General features: G+C 39.3%; 1 protein-coding gene and 1 pseudogene across 1 annotated transcript; both read right to left on the minus strand.

The window, feature by feature from the left end:
* Positions 1-1,529: 1,529 nt before the first annotated feature.
* On the minus strand, positions 1,530-4,339 carry Argfx (arginine-fifty homeobox). The gene is given in 6 exon segments (XM_048794484.1): positions 1,530-1,794; positions 1,796-1,898; positions 1,901-1,980; positions 1,982-2,094; positions 2,947-3,145; positions 4,335-4,339. Coding segments are annotated over 6 exon segments (765 nt in total).
* Positions 4,340-14,627: 10,288 nt separating this feature from the next.
* On the minus strand, positions 14,628-17,709 carry LOC107143113 (annotated as a pseudogene).
* Between the last annotated feature and the right edge of the window lie 551 nt (positions 17,710-18,260).

Here is an 18,260-nt window from a genome sequence, read left to right on the forward strand (position 1 = left end):
GTTAAATCTTTTTCATCGTGATTAAATTTTCATCTATTCACCTATCAATTATTGAGAGTGTTGTATGATAATTTTATATTATGGTTAAGTATTTATCAAGTTTCTCCAAGAATTTGTTAACTTTTGCTTCATATATTTTAGGTATACGTTATTAACTATCTGCAAGTTCATAATTATATTTTTCAGGCTAAATGTTCCTTTTGTTAATGTCTATTTTACTTTATTTCTAATAAAGTGTTTTGCCTTAAAGTTTAATTTGACAGGTTTTAATATAATTAGGTCAGCTCCTTTTCTGTCTAAAGGTAATTTGCAGCTGTAAGTTTCCTTCTAAGTGATGATTTACTTTACCCCATGAGTTTTGACATGTTGTGCTTTTGTTCTCATTTATTTCAAAGAATTTTCCTTGTGATTTTTTCTTAATTCACTGGTCATTTAGGAGTATATTCTTTAATATTTACATATTTGTGAGTTTCCCAATTTTCTTCTGCCATTGATTTCTCATTTTATTCCTTGTGTTTGGAAAACATCCTTTGAATATTTCAATCCTCTTAAATTTATTATTTTATGACTTCCAATGCCCTTTATTCAAAACATTTTCTATTTCTTTTTCCAATTTTGAAGTTTTCTCCAGAGATCTTAATTTTCTTAGTTCCTAGATATATCATTTATTGAAAAGTTCTTATTTTACTATATATCTCCTTATTACTAATGTTGAGAAATGCTACTGATTATTTGGGTTGATCATGTAGCTGGAAAATGTGTTGAAATATTACTCTAAAAGCTTAACTCTGATTTTTTCAGTTTTCTTGGATTATCATCCCTTCTTCAAAAGAAGAATGATAGTTTTCATACTTTTTACTATGTCTGGACTCTTATTCTATGTTAAAACTAATGCCGGATATTGTGATGCACACCTATAATCCCAGCAACTGGGAGACTGAGGCAGGAAGCCAGCCCCAGCAATTTAGTAACTGGTGAGATCCTGTCTCAAAATAAAAAATAAAAAAGTCTGATGATGTGGCTCAGTGGTAAATCACCCTTAGATGCAATCCCCAGAACCAAACACACACACACACAACAACAACCTAACAAAAGCCCCCAAACTAATGGCAATGGTGATTTTTCTCTCACATTTTAACTAAAAATCCCCTCTAGGGAGCCCCCAAACTAAATATTAGAAATAAAATATGTCTATAATTCTCTTTTATTCAAAGTAAATGACACCTAATGCCACTGTTCCTCTCTTTAAAAGTTTAAGATAGTTTCAGGAAGAGGGAATTTCGGAGTCTCATTGTCCTTCTAGGCAACTAGGAGGCCTCTCCCCAGGAAGAGCTTTAGGGACTCATTTGAGTAGTGCTGAGCTACACTTGGGAAAAACAAAAAACAAACAAACAACAACAACAACAACAACAACAACAAAAACAAACTCTAGTTTTTACAATGTTTTCACTGAAATCAAGAAAGAAGACAGTCATATATAAAAAACAAGATGTCTTTTCTAAATGGTCTGCTATTTGTTAGCACTTTGGTCAGAGAAATGCAAAGTCTACCCCACTGGAGGGGTTCTGGAATCCTGGGCTATCTCATAGACTGCAGGCTACGAAGGCTTGGCTTGTCCTACTGGACCAGGTTTGCCTGGGAGATAGAACAACAGCTGGGCCAGCAAATGTCCTGAGAGAGCAACCCTGTCCTTCTAATTGGAACCTTGTGGGTGAAAGATACTGATCCAGGCTGTGGATGGAAGAGCTGGATGTCTCCCCTTGTCAGGAAAACTACAGTTCTAGGATTTGGGCTGTCACAGGCATCAGAATACAAGGCAGGAACTGGGTCCACAAGCCACTCCAACTAAGGGTCTTACATTTGAGACTGTCTTGTTGGACTCCATGAAGATAGTATCTTGACCAACTGGAAGGGCCTGCAGGCTGAGGTGGAAGGGGGTTCTAGAATCCTGGAGCCACAGGAGAGAAAGAGTAAGGATTGACTGGGGGAGGTGGACACATTCTTCTCAGCTGCAAGGATCTGGTTTGGTGGCTTTAGTGGTTACTATTATTGTTGCTACTGCTGCTTCCTCGATTTGAACCTCCTGTTTCTGAACTAAAACTGGAGTGTGGGGAGGGGGACATAGTGGTGTCTTAATGAAGGTGTGTGAGGCTTCTCCTGGGGGAAAACAGCTGCATTATAACCCTCATGTCCTCTCCAACTCACCATGACACCAGGTTCTGAGACAGCAGAGGTGGGCATGAGGGAGGACCGTGAGGGTCAGGATAGGGACCCCAGAAAAGGAGGAGGGAAAGAAAGAGGGTGTAGAGGTTATGCTGGGGGTTCAGAGGAAGGGAGCTCAGAGATGAAGGGAGAAGTGAGGAATTTGAACAGGGACTTTTAAGGCTTATTTTAGAAAGTCTCCATTATCAGGAAGACTTGGCAGACATGTTATGGGCCTTGGTGGACTCAGAGGTTGGAGGGAGTCACTTGTCCATTGGTAGTGCTGTGAATAAACAGACTACAGGTGTTGTGGAGAAGACTCGACCCAAGGAGTCAGTCTGGATGATAGCCTTCTTCTATTTGAGTTCTGTAGTGCAAGGGTTACGAGTAAAACTGTGGCCTGGGTGTGGGGCACGTGCCTGTAGTCCCAGCTACTTGGGAGACAGAGGCAGGAGGATCCCTTGGGCCCATGAGCTCAAGACCATCCTGGGCAAAATAGTGAAACCACCCAGTGAGAGAGAGAGAGAGAGAGAGAGAGAGAGAGAGAGAGAGAGAAGAAACAAAAAGAAAAGACTCTTCTGGAGTTCCAATTAATTACAGTACTTGCTATCTCTCTGACCCTCATTTGCCTCTGAACCTCAATTTCCCTACCTTTGAAAGTGCGTGATAGTGAGACCAATATGTGATTGCAGTACCAGTTCAGTAGCTACTTGATAAAGGAATGTTATTGTGTTAGGAGGGAATTTCCAGGCTGAATATTCCAACGTGGTTTGGATGACGTACCCAGCACACCTCAGAGGGTCCAGCCTTTCCTGGTTTCTCCTGTAGGTTGAGTTTCAAAGCTGGCTCCCTCTGGAGGTTATTATTTAGGATCATGGTCTGGCTCAATAGAGCCTCCAACTCTTCATGTTGTCCGAGGGTGAATGATGCCTCTTTCCTATAGCTACAGGGCAGAGATTACAGAAGGGGCAGTTACACTTCTATTACCTGTTCCCCCGCCTCAGGAGAAAAAAAAAAAAAAAAAAAAACAGAAACACAGCTGTGAGTCTCCCAGGCTTGCCTTCCCACCAGGCTTGGGATCCAGAAAACAGGGACCCCAGGTCTGAACTCTGAAGGGCTGAGCCACTTGCAATAATGCTCTGCCCTCTTTTTGTGAGATTTATTGTGTCCCTGGTAGGAAATGAGTTACTAGTGGAATCTTTTCTATACTCAGTTACCTTGACTTTCAGTTTCCCCAGTTCTGTCTGACTCTCCTTCTCTGGCCTCAGACTTTCAACCCTTCCTAACCCCAGGGCCTTTGCCAGTGCTTCCCTCTTCTGATCTTCCATTTCACACTCTTTTTCTTCAAGAAACTAAGAAAAGGGTTCTGGGGTTGTGGCTCAGTGATAGAGCACTTACCTAACCTCTGTGAGGCACAGGTTTGGATTCTCAGCACAGCATATAAGTAAACAAATATAAAGGTCCATTGACAACTATAAAATAGCTTAAAAATAAACAAATAAATAAAAGGAAACTAGGAAGAGACACCATTTCCCCGCACCTGGGTATAACGCACTCTTCAAAATGAGTTTCCTCTTTTCACTTATTTATTCAGGAACCTAGTCCATCTCCTCTTCAAGTGGGCTTTATCTTTTATAGGATTTCCTTTATTTTATTTTATTTGGTACTGGGGATTGAACCCATGGCCACTTTACCATTGAGCTACACCACTAACCCCTTAACAATTTTTCTTTTTTAAATTTTGAGACAGAGTCTCACTAAGTTGCTGAGGGTCTTGCTAAATTGGTAAGCTGGCCTAGAACTTGTGATCTTCCTGCCTCAGCCTCCTGGGATTACTGGTGCACACCCCTATGCCTGACTTTTCCCAAGATTTCTAAGACCCTTCTTTTGAGAAAGGTGTCTAAGATATGAAACAAAAAGTGTCCTTAGAAATGAAACAAAAGTAAATATATGGAGATTGAAAAATTATAGAATATTTTGTATAAATGGCAGTGAAGAAAAGTTTTTCTAAGAATGCATTTATTAAAATTAGCTAAAGAAGGGTTATAAACCCTGTCTATGGTAATAACCACACAAACACAGGTAAGTTGTAGAATTTAAGACAAAGCTGTGTTAACTTTCCTATAACATACCCCATTTCAATAAAAAAGGAGGGGCTTTATTTGGGCCCCACTTCCTGTACTTAAAGCCTATAATATCAACATTAAAACCAGCAAAACACTATAAAAAAATATAGGCTGATTCCACTTATAAACTTGGATGGAAATAAATAAAATATACTTAAGCACATTGTAAATATGCATATGCTTAAATTTATGGTATCTAATTTTTGAAGTCCATATATATGTATTTGAAAGCAAATCTATAAAATATGAATTCAGAAAATTTTTTTCTGTTCCCATTTTATAAAATTATTCTACTCAAGCTGTGTTTACCTTACATACCTATATCTTCATTATCACTCTGATCCTGTATTTTTTTTTAGTTAAATACAGCTTTACCAGGCACATAATCTTTACTTTCAAGTAAGCTGTTTGTGATACAGTATTTTTGGAATGTGTTTATGGAATGTTATCAAGGGGAATTTTATTCTAAATCATGAGAGACTTACTTGTATAATATTAAGATAACTGCTCCCCACTCCCCATATATCCTGTAGGGGTGTATTTGTGATTTCCATGACCTAATTACTTACTGTTTATTGCTTTAAAACTTACTGTCGGTTTATTTTAAACCAAGAAATCAATTTATTCATTTATTTAGATAAGCAATATATGCAAATAGTACAAAATTGAAATAATCTGTGTTCTCCAGCTTTGCAGTTACTTCCTACAGCTGTTCAGTTTAGAAACTGCTTCTCCAAATAACTGTTAAACACATCAAACATCAAATGTGGTTAATTCCACTCAGATACTGAATTTCTATTTTAGTCAATTTTAATTAATTTATATTTAAGAAGTAATTCTCCCAATCCAGTTATTGGGAAACATTTTAGTATGCTTGCACAACTTGAGTATGTGAATTTACTTTATCAACTGTGAATTTTATGAAACCCAAAGACACATCACGTATTTCTGATAAAAATTCAGCATGTAGCTTGAGATATGCTGTAAAGTGGAAAGTAGTCATTCGATTTCAAGTCTTCATATAAATGGAAGAATGTAAACTATCTCACTGGACTATATTCAGTCTGTTTAAGCAAAAAGTAAAGATGAAACTTTAAACTTATTATCTAATTGTTTCTATCTAAACATGTCATAAAATGAACAAATAAGCTTATAGGTGATAAAGAGAAGGGAAAAATGTTCTTTTATACATGTTTACAGCTTTTTATTTACTTTCAAATCATTATTAGCCTGCTTCTGTGTTTAAATAGCATCCTTTCAAGTAGGACTGTAACTTTTCTACACCTAAGATTTACAAATATTTCTTGATGTAATAACCAGTCTTTTCTGACAATTTTTTTTTTCTTTTCAAATGGGTCTTGGAGCTTTTCCTTGGTTCTGACTTCCCTGCCATCTGCACACAAAGATGCAGAGGGAGAGAGTGGGACATCCTCAGGGCTGGAGAAGAGAAGAACCCCTCAAACACCAACAGCCACACCCTGGAAAATTCAGAAGACCATTCTGAGCAAAGCTTCTGCATCAGGCAGCACTTTTGCAGGCTCCAATTTGTGAGTGAGCTCCAAGAACCCAGATCTAAAAAGGGTGAGATATTTAGGCCCATGATCTCATGAAACTAAACCAAAGCTCCCTTTCCAAACAGAGCCCGGCAATAGGGGACCTAAGTGTGGGTATTCTGGGGAAGGGATTGCTGAACACAAAATAACCCAAACAGCCCCTCTCACCACCACCCGGCAAAAAAGGAAGGCTTGGGGGAGGAAGCTTCCAATAGAAGGATTGTCTTGGAGAAGGCAGATTTCCAATAACTTAAAAAAAAAGGGAAACTGTACAACAGAAAATCTTGCTGGCCTAACCTTCACTTAAGAAAGTACAGGAAAATTGATTTCACACAAAAAATGCACATCAGAAAGGATCCATTATTAAAAGGGAAAATAAAAAGCAGAATAAAGTCCCTATGGGACCATGAAACCATGCCAAATATATCCATAAAATGCATAAAAACTCTAGCCCAAATTTCAAAATAAGGTAGATAGGAGAAATCAAGACAGTGCTATGAAAAACAAAACAAGAATTAAAAAAAAAAAAAGAAGAAGAAGTGGAGTGTTTGGAGAAAAAGGCTTAAAAAAGTGGCAAAACTCACTGAAATTCTTATTGAAGAAATAGAAATAAAGGAAAGTCATTTCAGAATGATAAATGGTTACAATTTTAAAAATAATTTTAAATGACTAAACTAAATGGAATATCAAAATAATAACAGACAAAAATAGGCAAAAGGAAGGAAAGATTTTTAAAACATAAGAAATGAAGGAAAGAGATAAGGAATTCAGGAGAATAAACAATAAAAATAAGAAGCGACATACGTGTAGTAGGAAAATAAGAAAAAAGCCAAAGCAATGACATTGAATAAGGGCTACAAACTAATTTAAGAAACTTCCCTCCAGTAAAAATATCTGGGACTGAATATGGAACGGCATAATCTTAATTTAGATCCCCCTGAAGCAGACCCTGATTCAGAGACTCACATGAAAGTATTTGGGAAGCGCAAGGAACACTGGGAAGGGAAGCTTGGGGGGCAGACTCTGGGGAACTAGAGCCTAACCCTGCAGCAAGCTCTGGGAGAAGTGAGAAAGCTGCAGTGAGTAGGGGAGGGGTGGGGCACAAAACCAACAAACACAAACACAAAACAAAAAACCAATGAAATGTCAATTTAGAATCTTATATGTAGCCAAAATATGTTTCAAAAAATAAATAAAAATAAAAGTTGCTTTTGGACATCCCAAAGCTGAAAACATCCATCACAACCAGACTTGTTAAAGGACAGGATGTGTTAAAGGACATTCTCCCCAGAGAAGGTAAATATCTCTAAAGACTTGGATTTGGAATATATAACAAATGCTTACAACTCAAAAGAAGATAGACATCACAATTTAAAAATGGGCAAAAGAGGGCTGGGGTTATAGCTTGTAGCACTTGTAGAGTGCTTGCCTCACAGGTACAAGACTCTGGGTTCAATCCCCAGCACCACAAAAAGCAAACAAAATAAACAATTGGACAAAAGATTTTAGTAAGGGATGGGTTGTAGCTCAGGGGTAGAGCGCTTGCCTAGCACATGTAAGGCACCACGAAAAAATAAATAAATAAAGTAAAGGCATTGTGTCCATCTACAACTAAAATTATTTTAAAAAAAAACAAACCTGGATAAACGTTTCCTCAGAGTAGGATATTAATGGGCTTATGGAGGGATGTGGAGAATTTAGAACCCTCATACATTGTTGGTGAGAACATAAATGGTGTAGCTACTTTGGAAAACAATTTGGCAGTTTCTTAAAAAGTTTAACATACACTTACCATATGACTCAGCAATTCCACTCTTTGGAATCTAACCAGGAGAAATGAGAGCATGTATTCACAAAAAGATAGGTACACAACTATTCATAGCCACAATGCTCATGACAGCCAAAAGCTGATGGCAATGCCCATGTCCTTGTTCAATGACTATACAAAAATGTGGTATATCCACACAGTGAAATGCTTTTCAGTAAGAAAAAGAAATGGATAACTGATGCATTTTACATCGTGGATGAACTTCAAAAATACTTCTATGTTAAATGAAGAATATATTTGATGAATTCATGGGAATTCATTTTGTTATTGTTTCTGTTTTTCTTTATATTTGTTTGAAATGTTCCTAAAATAAAATGTAATCCTTAGAAATTCTTTTTTTCAAAGGAAAGGGATGGAACTGTTGTGTGGAGGCACTGGATCCACCAAAGCTAGAAGTGGAGAGAGGTTTTCATGGGTGTCTGTTTCCAGGGCTGGCAAAGCTCATAAGAGAGCAAATGGAACATCTAAAATTTAATGCATCATAAATAGTGATAATAGTTGAAACTGATTGGTGGGTATGGGAATTTTGGTATAACTAGTTTTAAATTATCTATTCCTAATTTTTTATAACGAACTTTTAAAATAAGTCAAAAAATAAAAAAAAAAATGAGTACATCATCATCTTGGAAGGCAAAGACCATGAAGTTGTTGGGAAACACAGCTGGAGGAAGAAGTCACACCTGGACCCTGAAATCCAAAGAAGTAACTACACTGCAGCAACAGAAGATTGAGAAATTGAGCTACCAAGAATGGAGAGTACATGGGCCCTTCCTTCCCACTGAACTGATTCTATTCCAGGAAAATCCGTCTCAATCAACATGACAAACACACCAGGTATTTGGTTCCTTCTAGTTGGTCTATTTTCACTAAACCTTTTGAGGGGAATGCCAGAGGGGCTCCCAGGGGAAGAGGGACAGATTAGAAAGGGCAAGGAGAAGGGTATTTGCTGGACTTAGCTTGGTCCTGTGGTGGCAGTGCATGCTGGATCACTTGTGTTTGTTAAAGAAGCCAGAGGGGGTTTTGTTCATAAGAGGGACTTTGGAAATAAAAATTATATGCTCAAAAATATTTTCAGTTAGCTATGGCTCAAATGAAAATGAAAGAAACTATAAGTCAATGTGGTATTAAATAAGGAAAAATGAAAAGCTTGGAGTCAGGATAGACTTTGACTTACAAGTTAATAATTCTAAATGAGGAGCCAAATTATTTTTCAGGGCAACATGATAGGAAGATTAAGTATATTGATGTGCTTATCAATATATTGTACATATTATCATTAGTCATATATGGACAACCTCCAATTATACACAGGAAACTCCATGTGGGAAATTTTTTCCAGCAATTCAATGTTTACATGCGATGTCTTCGTGTAAACTAAACCTGTTTTGAATTTAGTAAGTTCAGGGTCAATAACATGCAAGTTGCTTTCTGGAAGTTTTAGGTTGGGTGTGATGGCATATGCCTGTGATTCCAGTGACTTGGGAGGATTCAGGAAGGAGGATCCCAAGTTTAAGGTCAGCTTTGGTAACAAGCTTAGTAAGACCCTGTCTCAAAATAAAATTTTTTTAAAAAAGAGCTGGGGAGGCAGTTCAGTGGCAAATGTACTTGGGTTGGGCTGGGGATATAGTTCGGTTGGTATAGTGTTTGCCTCGCATGCACAAGGCCCTAGGTTCAATCCCCAGCATCACCACCACCACAACAAAAAGAAAGTATACAAGTGTTAACCAGTAATCTGAGTCATATGTGCTCAATAGTTGAAATTTACCTTTAAACTACTTTCTAACAGGGAGTGTAAATGTATCACATGATACATTTTAATGTAGGATATTGATATACACAAAATGCCAGAATAACATGTGGCATATTGTATGTACAGCATAAATGCTTTCTTACTAATTTTATTATTTTAGATTATTTGTTACTGAAATGAAGTCTTTTTGTTTAAATTATTGGCTTTGTTTAACATAGGATGTGTGGTAATTTCTGACAATTAACTCACTGCTTATGATCGTATTTATAATAGTTAACTTCCTCTGCATATCAACTATAAGTTGGAAAATAGTGCCAATTGAAATATGTAAATGGCTTTCTATAAAACAAAATTTGAAAATTACATTATTAAAGAATTAAAGTAAAAAGAAAAAAATATATTACTAATTCTATTTTCTTAGATAATGTGATACAGGAAATATATTTTTCTTTAAAATTTGCAAAATTATAGTATATGTACATATAGTATAAAAATAGTAGACTACAAAAATTATACCAAACCTATTTTAGTAATTACCTCAGAGATAGGAGATGGAGTCAAAGTTATAAGACAGATCAAATACTTCAGCTTCATCTTCATTATCTTATTTTTAATAAATTAGAATAAATCATATATTTTATGATTTACATAGGACATAAAGTTGGAAGGAGCTGCTGGAAAAAGTTTTATATATGTTATATGCTAACTTTTAAAAAATATTTTTCTCATAGTTGTAGATGGACACAATACCTTTATTATATTTGTTTTTCTTTATATATGGTGCCGGGGACCAAACCCAGTGCCCCATGCATGCTGAGCCACAACCCCGGCTCCATACACTGACATTTTTTGATGGTATAGTTAACGGGTATTTGTTACAGTTATTTATTGTTCTTTTCTGTATTTCAATAAGTAAAAGTTTATTAAGACAGTCAACTGTATTACCAGTTGAAGAGAATATTCATGGTCATATAAAAATGACAGAATAGTTAGAAATTCAATACTCATTTCTAATGCAAATTTGAGCAAGGTATGATAGAATGTATTTCCTTAGCAACAACAACAACAAATTCTACATCAAAATAATACTTATACATGATACTTAATTTTAAAAAAAACATTAAAAGCATTTACCACACCTGTAATCTCAGACACTGGGGAGGCTGAGGCAGGAGGAACACAAGTTCAAGATCAGCTTCAGCAATTTAGAGAGACCCTTAGCAACTCAATGAGACTGTTTCAAAATAAAAAATAAAAAAAGGACAGGGACAAAGCTCAGTAGTTAAACATCAATGGGTTCAATTCCTAGTACAAACACAAAACCCTCCAAAAACCAAAATAACAACAACAAAAGAATTACCATCAAAGTAAACAAATGACAAAAATATCCTGTATCCTAGGTATAGCAAATGCAACAATATATGAGTGAGAAACAAGTCATATAAAAAAGTGTTATTATGTGAACAGAAAAAGGGTGTATTAAGGTCTCTAGAGGAACAGAATCAATAGGAAGTATAAGGGGATTTATCAGGTTGGCTTATGCAATTAAAAGCTAGATAGTCCACAGTGGCCATCTACAGGTTGAGAGCTGGAAGAATCAGTTACTTCACAGTCCAAGAGACTGAAGCCCCAGAACAAGAGGGATCTACAGTGCTATTCTAGTCCGAGACCCAAGGCTTCTGGAGAATCAGTGACAGAGTCTGCTTTGGAAGAGTGAGAAGCCAGAGTCCAAAATCCTCAGACAATCACAGCAGCAATCAAGAACCCACCCGTCCAGAAGAATCAAGCTTGCATCTGCTGCTGCTTCCTTGTTCTCCCAACTTTTTTCCATCCAAGCCATCATCTTATTGGAGGGTGCTGCCCACACTTAGGGAGGGTCTCCATTTCACTTGGCTATCCCACATGCCAATCATTCTTAGACACGTCCTCATGGACACACATAAACTTCTTAATCGTAGACATCTCTTAATCCAATCAAGTTGACAATTCAAATTAACTGTCACAAAGAGTTTCATCTCTGAAAAATACACTGAAAAAATGTTGTATAAAGCAGTTCAAAACATTAAAAGAATAAGATGCAACCATTAATAGCTGATTTAAAACAAATAAAAATGTAATGTCAACATTACATTCTAAAGGATCCAATGCACAATATATAGAATAAGAACACATCTAAATGAAATGTGCAAAACTATATAAAATAAACATAAAACTGCTAAAAGGCATTAATGACTTTTAGCATAAATAGAAAAGCATGTTATGTTCTTGAAACAAATGGCTAAATATTGGAAAAATGTCAGTCCCCCACCACCATTAGAATTCAACTTAATCCGAATTAACATCTCAACAGAAATGTTTATGAAATTTAGCAAGCTGATTTCCATAATTAAGAAATTATTTAAGAATATTTGAGTATTTTTTCTCTCTTTAAATTTAAAAATTATTTTAAAAGATTATTTTATTTGGGGAGAATTTCAAAGAGCTTTATTATCCAATTAAACCTCACATGGCATGCTGCAATATCAATACATAAAGTGAGATACAGTAGAGTGTGACTTCACTGTATAAAATGAGTAAAGGGGTGAGAATATAAATTTGAGTTTAGAAATAGAAAATACTTCAACTACTGGACCATCCAGAATGCTCTGATTTCAGAAAACACTATTTCTACTTATTAGAAAACTTGACAAAATGTAAACATGTGTTCACATAGACAGACTCAGTTTTTACACTTACGAGACCTTATTTTTCCCTATTTTTTTTCCTTCTCTGTGTTCTACTTTTATTTCCAATCACACCTTCTTGAGCAGAGAAAGTGATAATCTCAAGTGGTGTGTGTACATTCTTCTGCTCTCTCTCAACAAGCTTGGATTAGTCCATTAGACTGAGAGAGAGCATATAGAGAAGTGCTCACATTCCGAACCCTGAGTTATTTTTAAAAAGTTTACAGCTAGCCAACCCTCAAACATGCAAGAGTCCAGCCAAGACAAGAGCTGTTTGTCTGGCTTATAAATTCACGAACGATAACAACTGCTTATAATTTTTAAGCACTGAGGTTGTATTAAACAGCAGTGGCTGACTGATACATACTCAGTCTTCATCATATGTACAATTTTTCTGGATTGGTTCTGCTTATTCAGTTCTTACCATGTTCCTGCAGCCTGTATTTCCATATTACCATTCTGCAAAATTTTTTGCCATGTACAATGTGAGGCATAGTGAGTAACAGTCATCTTTTTGGTATGTCACATATCTTTCAACAGCCCCTAAATGTTTCTGGAAAGGGGTTTTCATTTCTTTTAGTAAATATCAGTTTAACACCACTATATACTAAATTGTACAGCATGATTGGCTGGGGATGTGGCTCAGCAGTAGAGTGCTTGCCTAGCAAGCACGAGGTCCCAGCACTACAAAAAGGAAAGAAAAAAAAAAAAGGCATGAAGCAGCATGACTGGTTAGCATCAGGCATCACAGTGCTTTAGATACTGATAACCTTGTGATAAAGAAAATAAAAATAATTTATCTGTCCTCCTAGAGCAAAGCCCAGAAATATATATTCACTTTACAAAGTGAATAAATATATTCACTTTACAAAGTGAAGCTGAATGGGCCAGAATGCCATCTAACAAAACATCCTAAATAGGTAAATAAGTAATATATGGAATACTGCTATATTGGTGCCAAAAAGGCCAATTTAGCATTAGAATAGAGTAGAGAATAGAAAATAAACAAACAGGAATAGAAAAACATAAATAGATGTTTCCAATAAATAGGAACAGAACAAGTCATTTATGTACAAGAAATTAAATTACACTCTAACAACATGCAAAAGCAATTACAGATGGATTCAATAGCTAATTTTTAAAGTTTATATTGAAATAATGAAAGAAAAAAACCCTTAGATAAATAAGCTGCATCAGAGTAGAGAAACTACTGCAAAAGTACTTTCTTATGTTTTAAGGAATTTGTACAGAAAAAAATATGGAAAAAAAAAGAATTCCAACATAAAATGTCATTAAGGATAGGAAAAAGTAATGTCTAGAAGAAGGAAAAAATAATTTTCAAAATACCAAAACATACTCAACTTTACTAGTAATTCTTAATATGTAAATTAATTTTAAAATGAGTTATTTTTTTCTCCCAAAAGAGTGGCCAAAGCTTTTAGTTACATATCAACATTTATTGAATGTTGGGGAGAGAAAACCAGCATTTACTATTACCAGGGATGTAAAGTAGTTCAAGATTTGAGAGACACTTAATATCTTTTGTTTTAATATACTTTCTACCATTTTACCCAGAATGTTTACTTCTAGGAATTTTAAATGTTCTCCAACAGAAGACTGTGAAATAATCTTTCCCTCATCCACAGCTTGGAATAGTATATAATCTTATGTATTTATAGTCTTTAAATGCTATAAAATATACATAAACTGGCCAGCTTACCCAATTATTAGCTTATTGTTCATTGGGGTTAACTACCTTCCCATTGATTATGCAAACAATTTTCAGAATTCTTCATCTTATAAAACTGAAACTCTTTACCCATTAAACAACAACTCTGCACTCCCATCTCCTCAAAGCCCTTGGCAAACAATGCTTGTCCTTTTTGTGAATGGCTTATTTCACTTAGTATGTTCTCATAGTTCCTCTACATTGTGCCAAAATTTCTGTCCTAAGAGTGAATAATATCACCTTATATGTATATATCTTATTTGTTCATCCATTCATCTGTCAATGGACCCTTATGTACTATGAACTATAGGATCTACAAATAACTCTTTGAGACCCTGACTGTATTTCTTTTGGGTACATGCTTAGAAGTGGAATGGCAGGATCATGTGGTAATTTTATATATATTTTTAGTTATCAATATACCTTTATTTTATTTATATGTGGTGTTGAGAATCGAACCCAGTGCCTCACATATGCTAAACAAGTGCTCTACCACTGAGCTACAACCCCAGCCCTGTAATTTTATTTTTAATTTGTAGGGTACCATCATATTGTTGTTTAAAGCAGCTGCACCATTTAACATTCCCACAGGTGGGCTGGGATTGTGGCGCAGTGGTAGAGTGCTCACCTAGCACATGTGAGGTTTGATCCTCAGCACCACATTAAAATAAATGTTTTTTTTTTTAAATTCTAATTTCTTCACATCTTCCCCCAACACTTGTTATTTTCTGTTTCTTTGGTAGCTGCCAACTTAATGGGCATGAAGTAGTATCTCATCATATCAGACCTTGGGTAGCAGCCCTCGGCCACCACCAGTGCCTGGGCCTGAGGCTGAGTCTTTGGCCTCTGGAGTCTGATTGGGATTGGAGCCCATCTGCCTAGGGATAGTCTGGCTAGCAGGTGGTCACATTAAACTAGCTAATGGGTCTCAAGTAAAGACTTTGGATACAAGCTCTAGGCAGGGGCACTGCCTGACTCGCTGGGATTTTAGAACTCTGTTCTTGCTAGTGGAGTGGACCACAAGATAGCCATTCTTTCCAAATTACCAGTGGCTGGGAGGGCCCCAGGCCTCACATGCTCTGTTGTGCAGACTGGCTGCTTTTCCTCAGAGTTTTGGGGAAATCCACAGATGGGTTAAGGGCTGCTGCAGATCTGGGCTGCTTGCCTAGCTCTCAGGAGAGCCAGCTCCCACTGCACCAGCAGCCCCACTCCTGCCACCAGCCTGTTCGGCAGCTTTCTAACATGCACCAGCCCATCCCTTAGATGAAATCTTCTTGTTGCCCTCAAGTGATGGGCTGAAGGAAGGACTCTGAGATATCTTGCCCTATCAGTGGCTTCTAGCAGCCCTTCTGACTGGCTCTGCCTGTGCCTGCACCCCCTTGAGCTGCAGGGGCCACCACCCACTCTTCCCTGCCAGGACAGGTCCCCACCCCAGCTGTCTGCAAGCTGCTGAGAGGGTCATGTGCAATAAGAACTTCCAACCATGAGAACTTTGATTTCTGGGTCTGGGGATCTGCTCAGGTGAACAACTCAGCTCTGAAATTCGTCACCCTCTTGTTCCAGGTCCAAGCCTGGGACAGAGCTTGATGACAGCAGCTGCAGGTTGTCCAGGACCCCAACCTCATACTGGGCCAGCTTCTGAGCCATTTCTGTCAGGCTGGGTTGATGATGATCTGCAGTGGCTCCGATGATGATGATGGAGCAGAGTTGGATTGCCCAGGGGCAATCCTTCCATGGATGTGGGCCAAAGGCCCGGGCTATTCCCCCAGCTTCACTCTCCAGCACTGCCCCCTGAGTCCAGCCAGCCTCTTTGAGGGGTGCCGGACCTGGGGGGCAGCTTGGGGTTAAGTGCCAGGAGTGCAAGGCAGCAGAGAAGTCAGATACACTCTTATCAGGCTGACTGGGGCTTTTCAGGAGCTCTGGGCAGCCTGGGCTGGGGCTTATGGCAGCATTGCCAGGGGTTGCCATGAGACACCTCCACTCTGGGCACTGCCATGGTAGACACATAGGAGTTCTCCTGTGCGCAAGGAGGGCTAGGGTTGGCAGCTTCTGTCTCCCAAGGAGGCCATGCAACTGCTGCCAGCTGCTTTTCCAGCCTCTTGTATGCCCTCTGGCCATGGGTTGGAGGGACTCCTCTTGGCTGGGAGGTGCATCCACAGCAAACCAGCTGACCCAGGGCCAGGACCAGCTGGGACAGGCATGACCCAGGCTTGGGGTCCAGGTGCTTCTTATAAATCTGGGCAGTGATATGAGTAAGCTATGCATCTGTGGCTACACCTCCTTTGAGGGTGGTCTGGGTGCTTTTAGGGCCACTCCAGCCTCCTTGGCCTTGTCTTCAACCAAGTCTTTCAGATACTTGTTCCTTGCTCCATGTGTCCTCACAGAGCTCCACGTGTCCTTACAGTCAGCCCTCTGGCCAGCCAGGGTCTCCAGCACTACCACTCCACAGCTGAAGGTGTCAGTGTCCACAACCAGCTGGCTGTCTTGATGTACTACTAGGGCAGGTAAGTCAGGGTGCCTCAAACAGTGTGTGTCCGGGCCAGGCACTGCCCTGGCCAGGGCTGGCCCCTGCAAAGTGACTGAAAGGGGCCAGGCCAAAGTCTCCCAGCTTAGGCATCAGTCTCTCATCCAGAAGGACATTAGAACTCTTGATGTCTCTGTGGATGAAGCTGTGGCTATCCTAATGTAAAAACTGAATGGCCCTGGGTCGTGCCCAGTAGGATGTCTAGTTGCTGAGGCCAGGAGAGAGGAGGGAAGGTGTCAGTTTGGAAGTGGAAACGGTCTTCTAGGGAGCCATTGGGCAGGAACTCATAGACAAGGCCTTAGAAGCTGCTCTCAGCACAGAAGCCAGCGAAGTCCACACACTATTTGGGTGATCAAAGCTCCACAGCTGCTTCATCTCAGTAAGTTCTGCTTTCCCACAGTCCACTCTAGGTCAGACTCCTTCAGCCTCTTCATGGCATACATGGTATTCCTTAGCACGGCCTGGTACACACACCCAAAGTGCCTTCCCCCATCCTGAGCTCCTGGAAGAAGTTGCAGGTGTCCTGGGAAATCTCACACAGGGGCCAGCAGAATGGGGAGGGTGGACCCCCTGCAGTAGGGACACTGGGCTCTTTGGGCTTGGCTTGGTAGAGGAAGGGGTTGGAGATGGCAGTGGTGGCTGGACAGTAGCAGGGCTTGGAATAGGGCAGAACTCAGGACCTGAATGAATCCGGGAGCCTGGAAAAGCTGGGGGGGGGCGGGGAATGTGGAAGCTGAGGACTGCAACCTCGGGGACTCCAGGCCCTGGTCTTACAGGGTTCAGAGTTGTTGCTGGACATTGGGGTAGTGGCGCTGGTGGGGGAATGGGAGGTGGAAGGTCGGGGGATGGAAGGTGGAAGGTGCAGGGGTGGTAGGTGGTAGGTAGTTGGGTGGGGAGGGTGCCAAAACGTGATGATGTCCCCCTCACGCGCAGCAATTACAGGTGCATGAGAATGTGCGCAAGGTTGGCCACACGCACCTTGTGGTTGATCCAGGGCCGCAGGACGTTGGCTGTGAACTGTCAGAGCCCTCGCCCTGCCACAGCTTCATCTGGTAGCCTACGATTAGTGCCACAAACTGGCACCAGTCAGTGGGTTCCAGGGCGTCCATCACTTTGTAGAAGCAGCACATGACCCAGGGCGGCAACTCATACAAGAAATGCTGGGCCCTGAGAACCCCAGCCCTGCCCCACCCCTGACTCCTCAAAGGTCCCTGGGTGGGCACTGTTGCCACCGACCCTGGGCCTGCGGGACTCACTGTAGTTTTAATCTGCATTTTCCTAATGATTAATGATGCTGAGCATCTTCTCATGTATTTGTTGTCCATTTGTATATCTTTTTTGGTAAAGTACCTATTCAAGTCCTTTGTCCATTTTTTAAATTGGATTTTTATTGTTAAGTTTGCAGGAAGTGAACAAATACTTCTCAGAAGAGGATATACAATCAATCAACAAATATATGAAAAAATGCTCATCATCTCTAGCAATCAGAGAAATGCAAATCAAAACTACTCTAAGATTTCATCTTACTCATGTCAGAATGGCAGCTATTATGCATATAAACAACAATAAGTGTTGGAGAGGATGTGGGGAAAAAGGTACACTCATACACTGCTGGTGGGACTGCAAATTGGTACAGCCAATATGGAAAGCAGTATGGAGATTCCTTGGAAATCTGGGAATGGAACTACCATTTGACCCAACTATCCCTCTCCTCGGACTATACCCAAAGGACTTAAAAACAGCATACTATAGGGATACAGCCACATCAATGTTTATGGCAGCACAATTCACAATAGCTAAACTGTGAAGCACACCTCGATGTCCT

This window comes from Marmota marmota, unplaced genomic scaffold (genome assembly GCF_001458135.2).
Source record: "Marmota marmota marmota unplaced genomic scaffold, marMar, whole genome shotgun sequence".
Classification (NCBI taxonomy): Eukaryota; Metazoa; Chordata; class Mammalia; order Rodentia; family Sciuridae; genus Marmota; species Marmota marmota.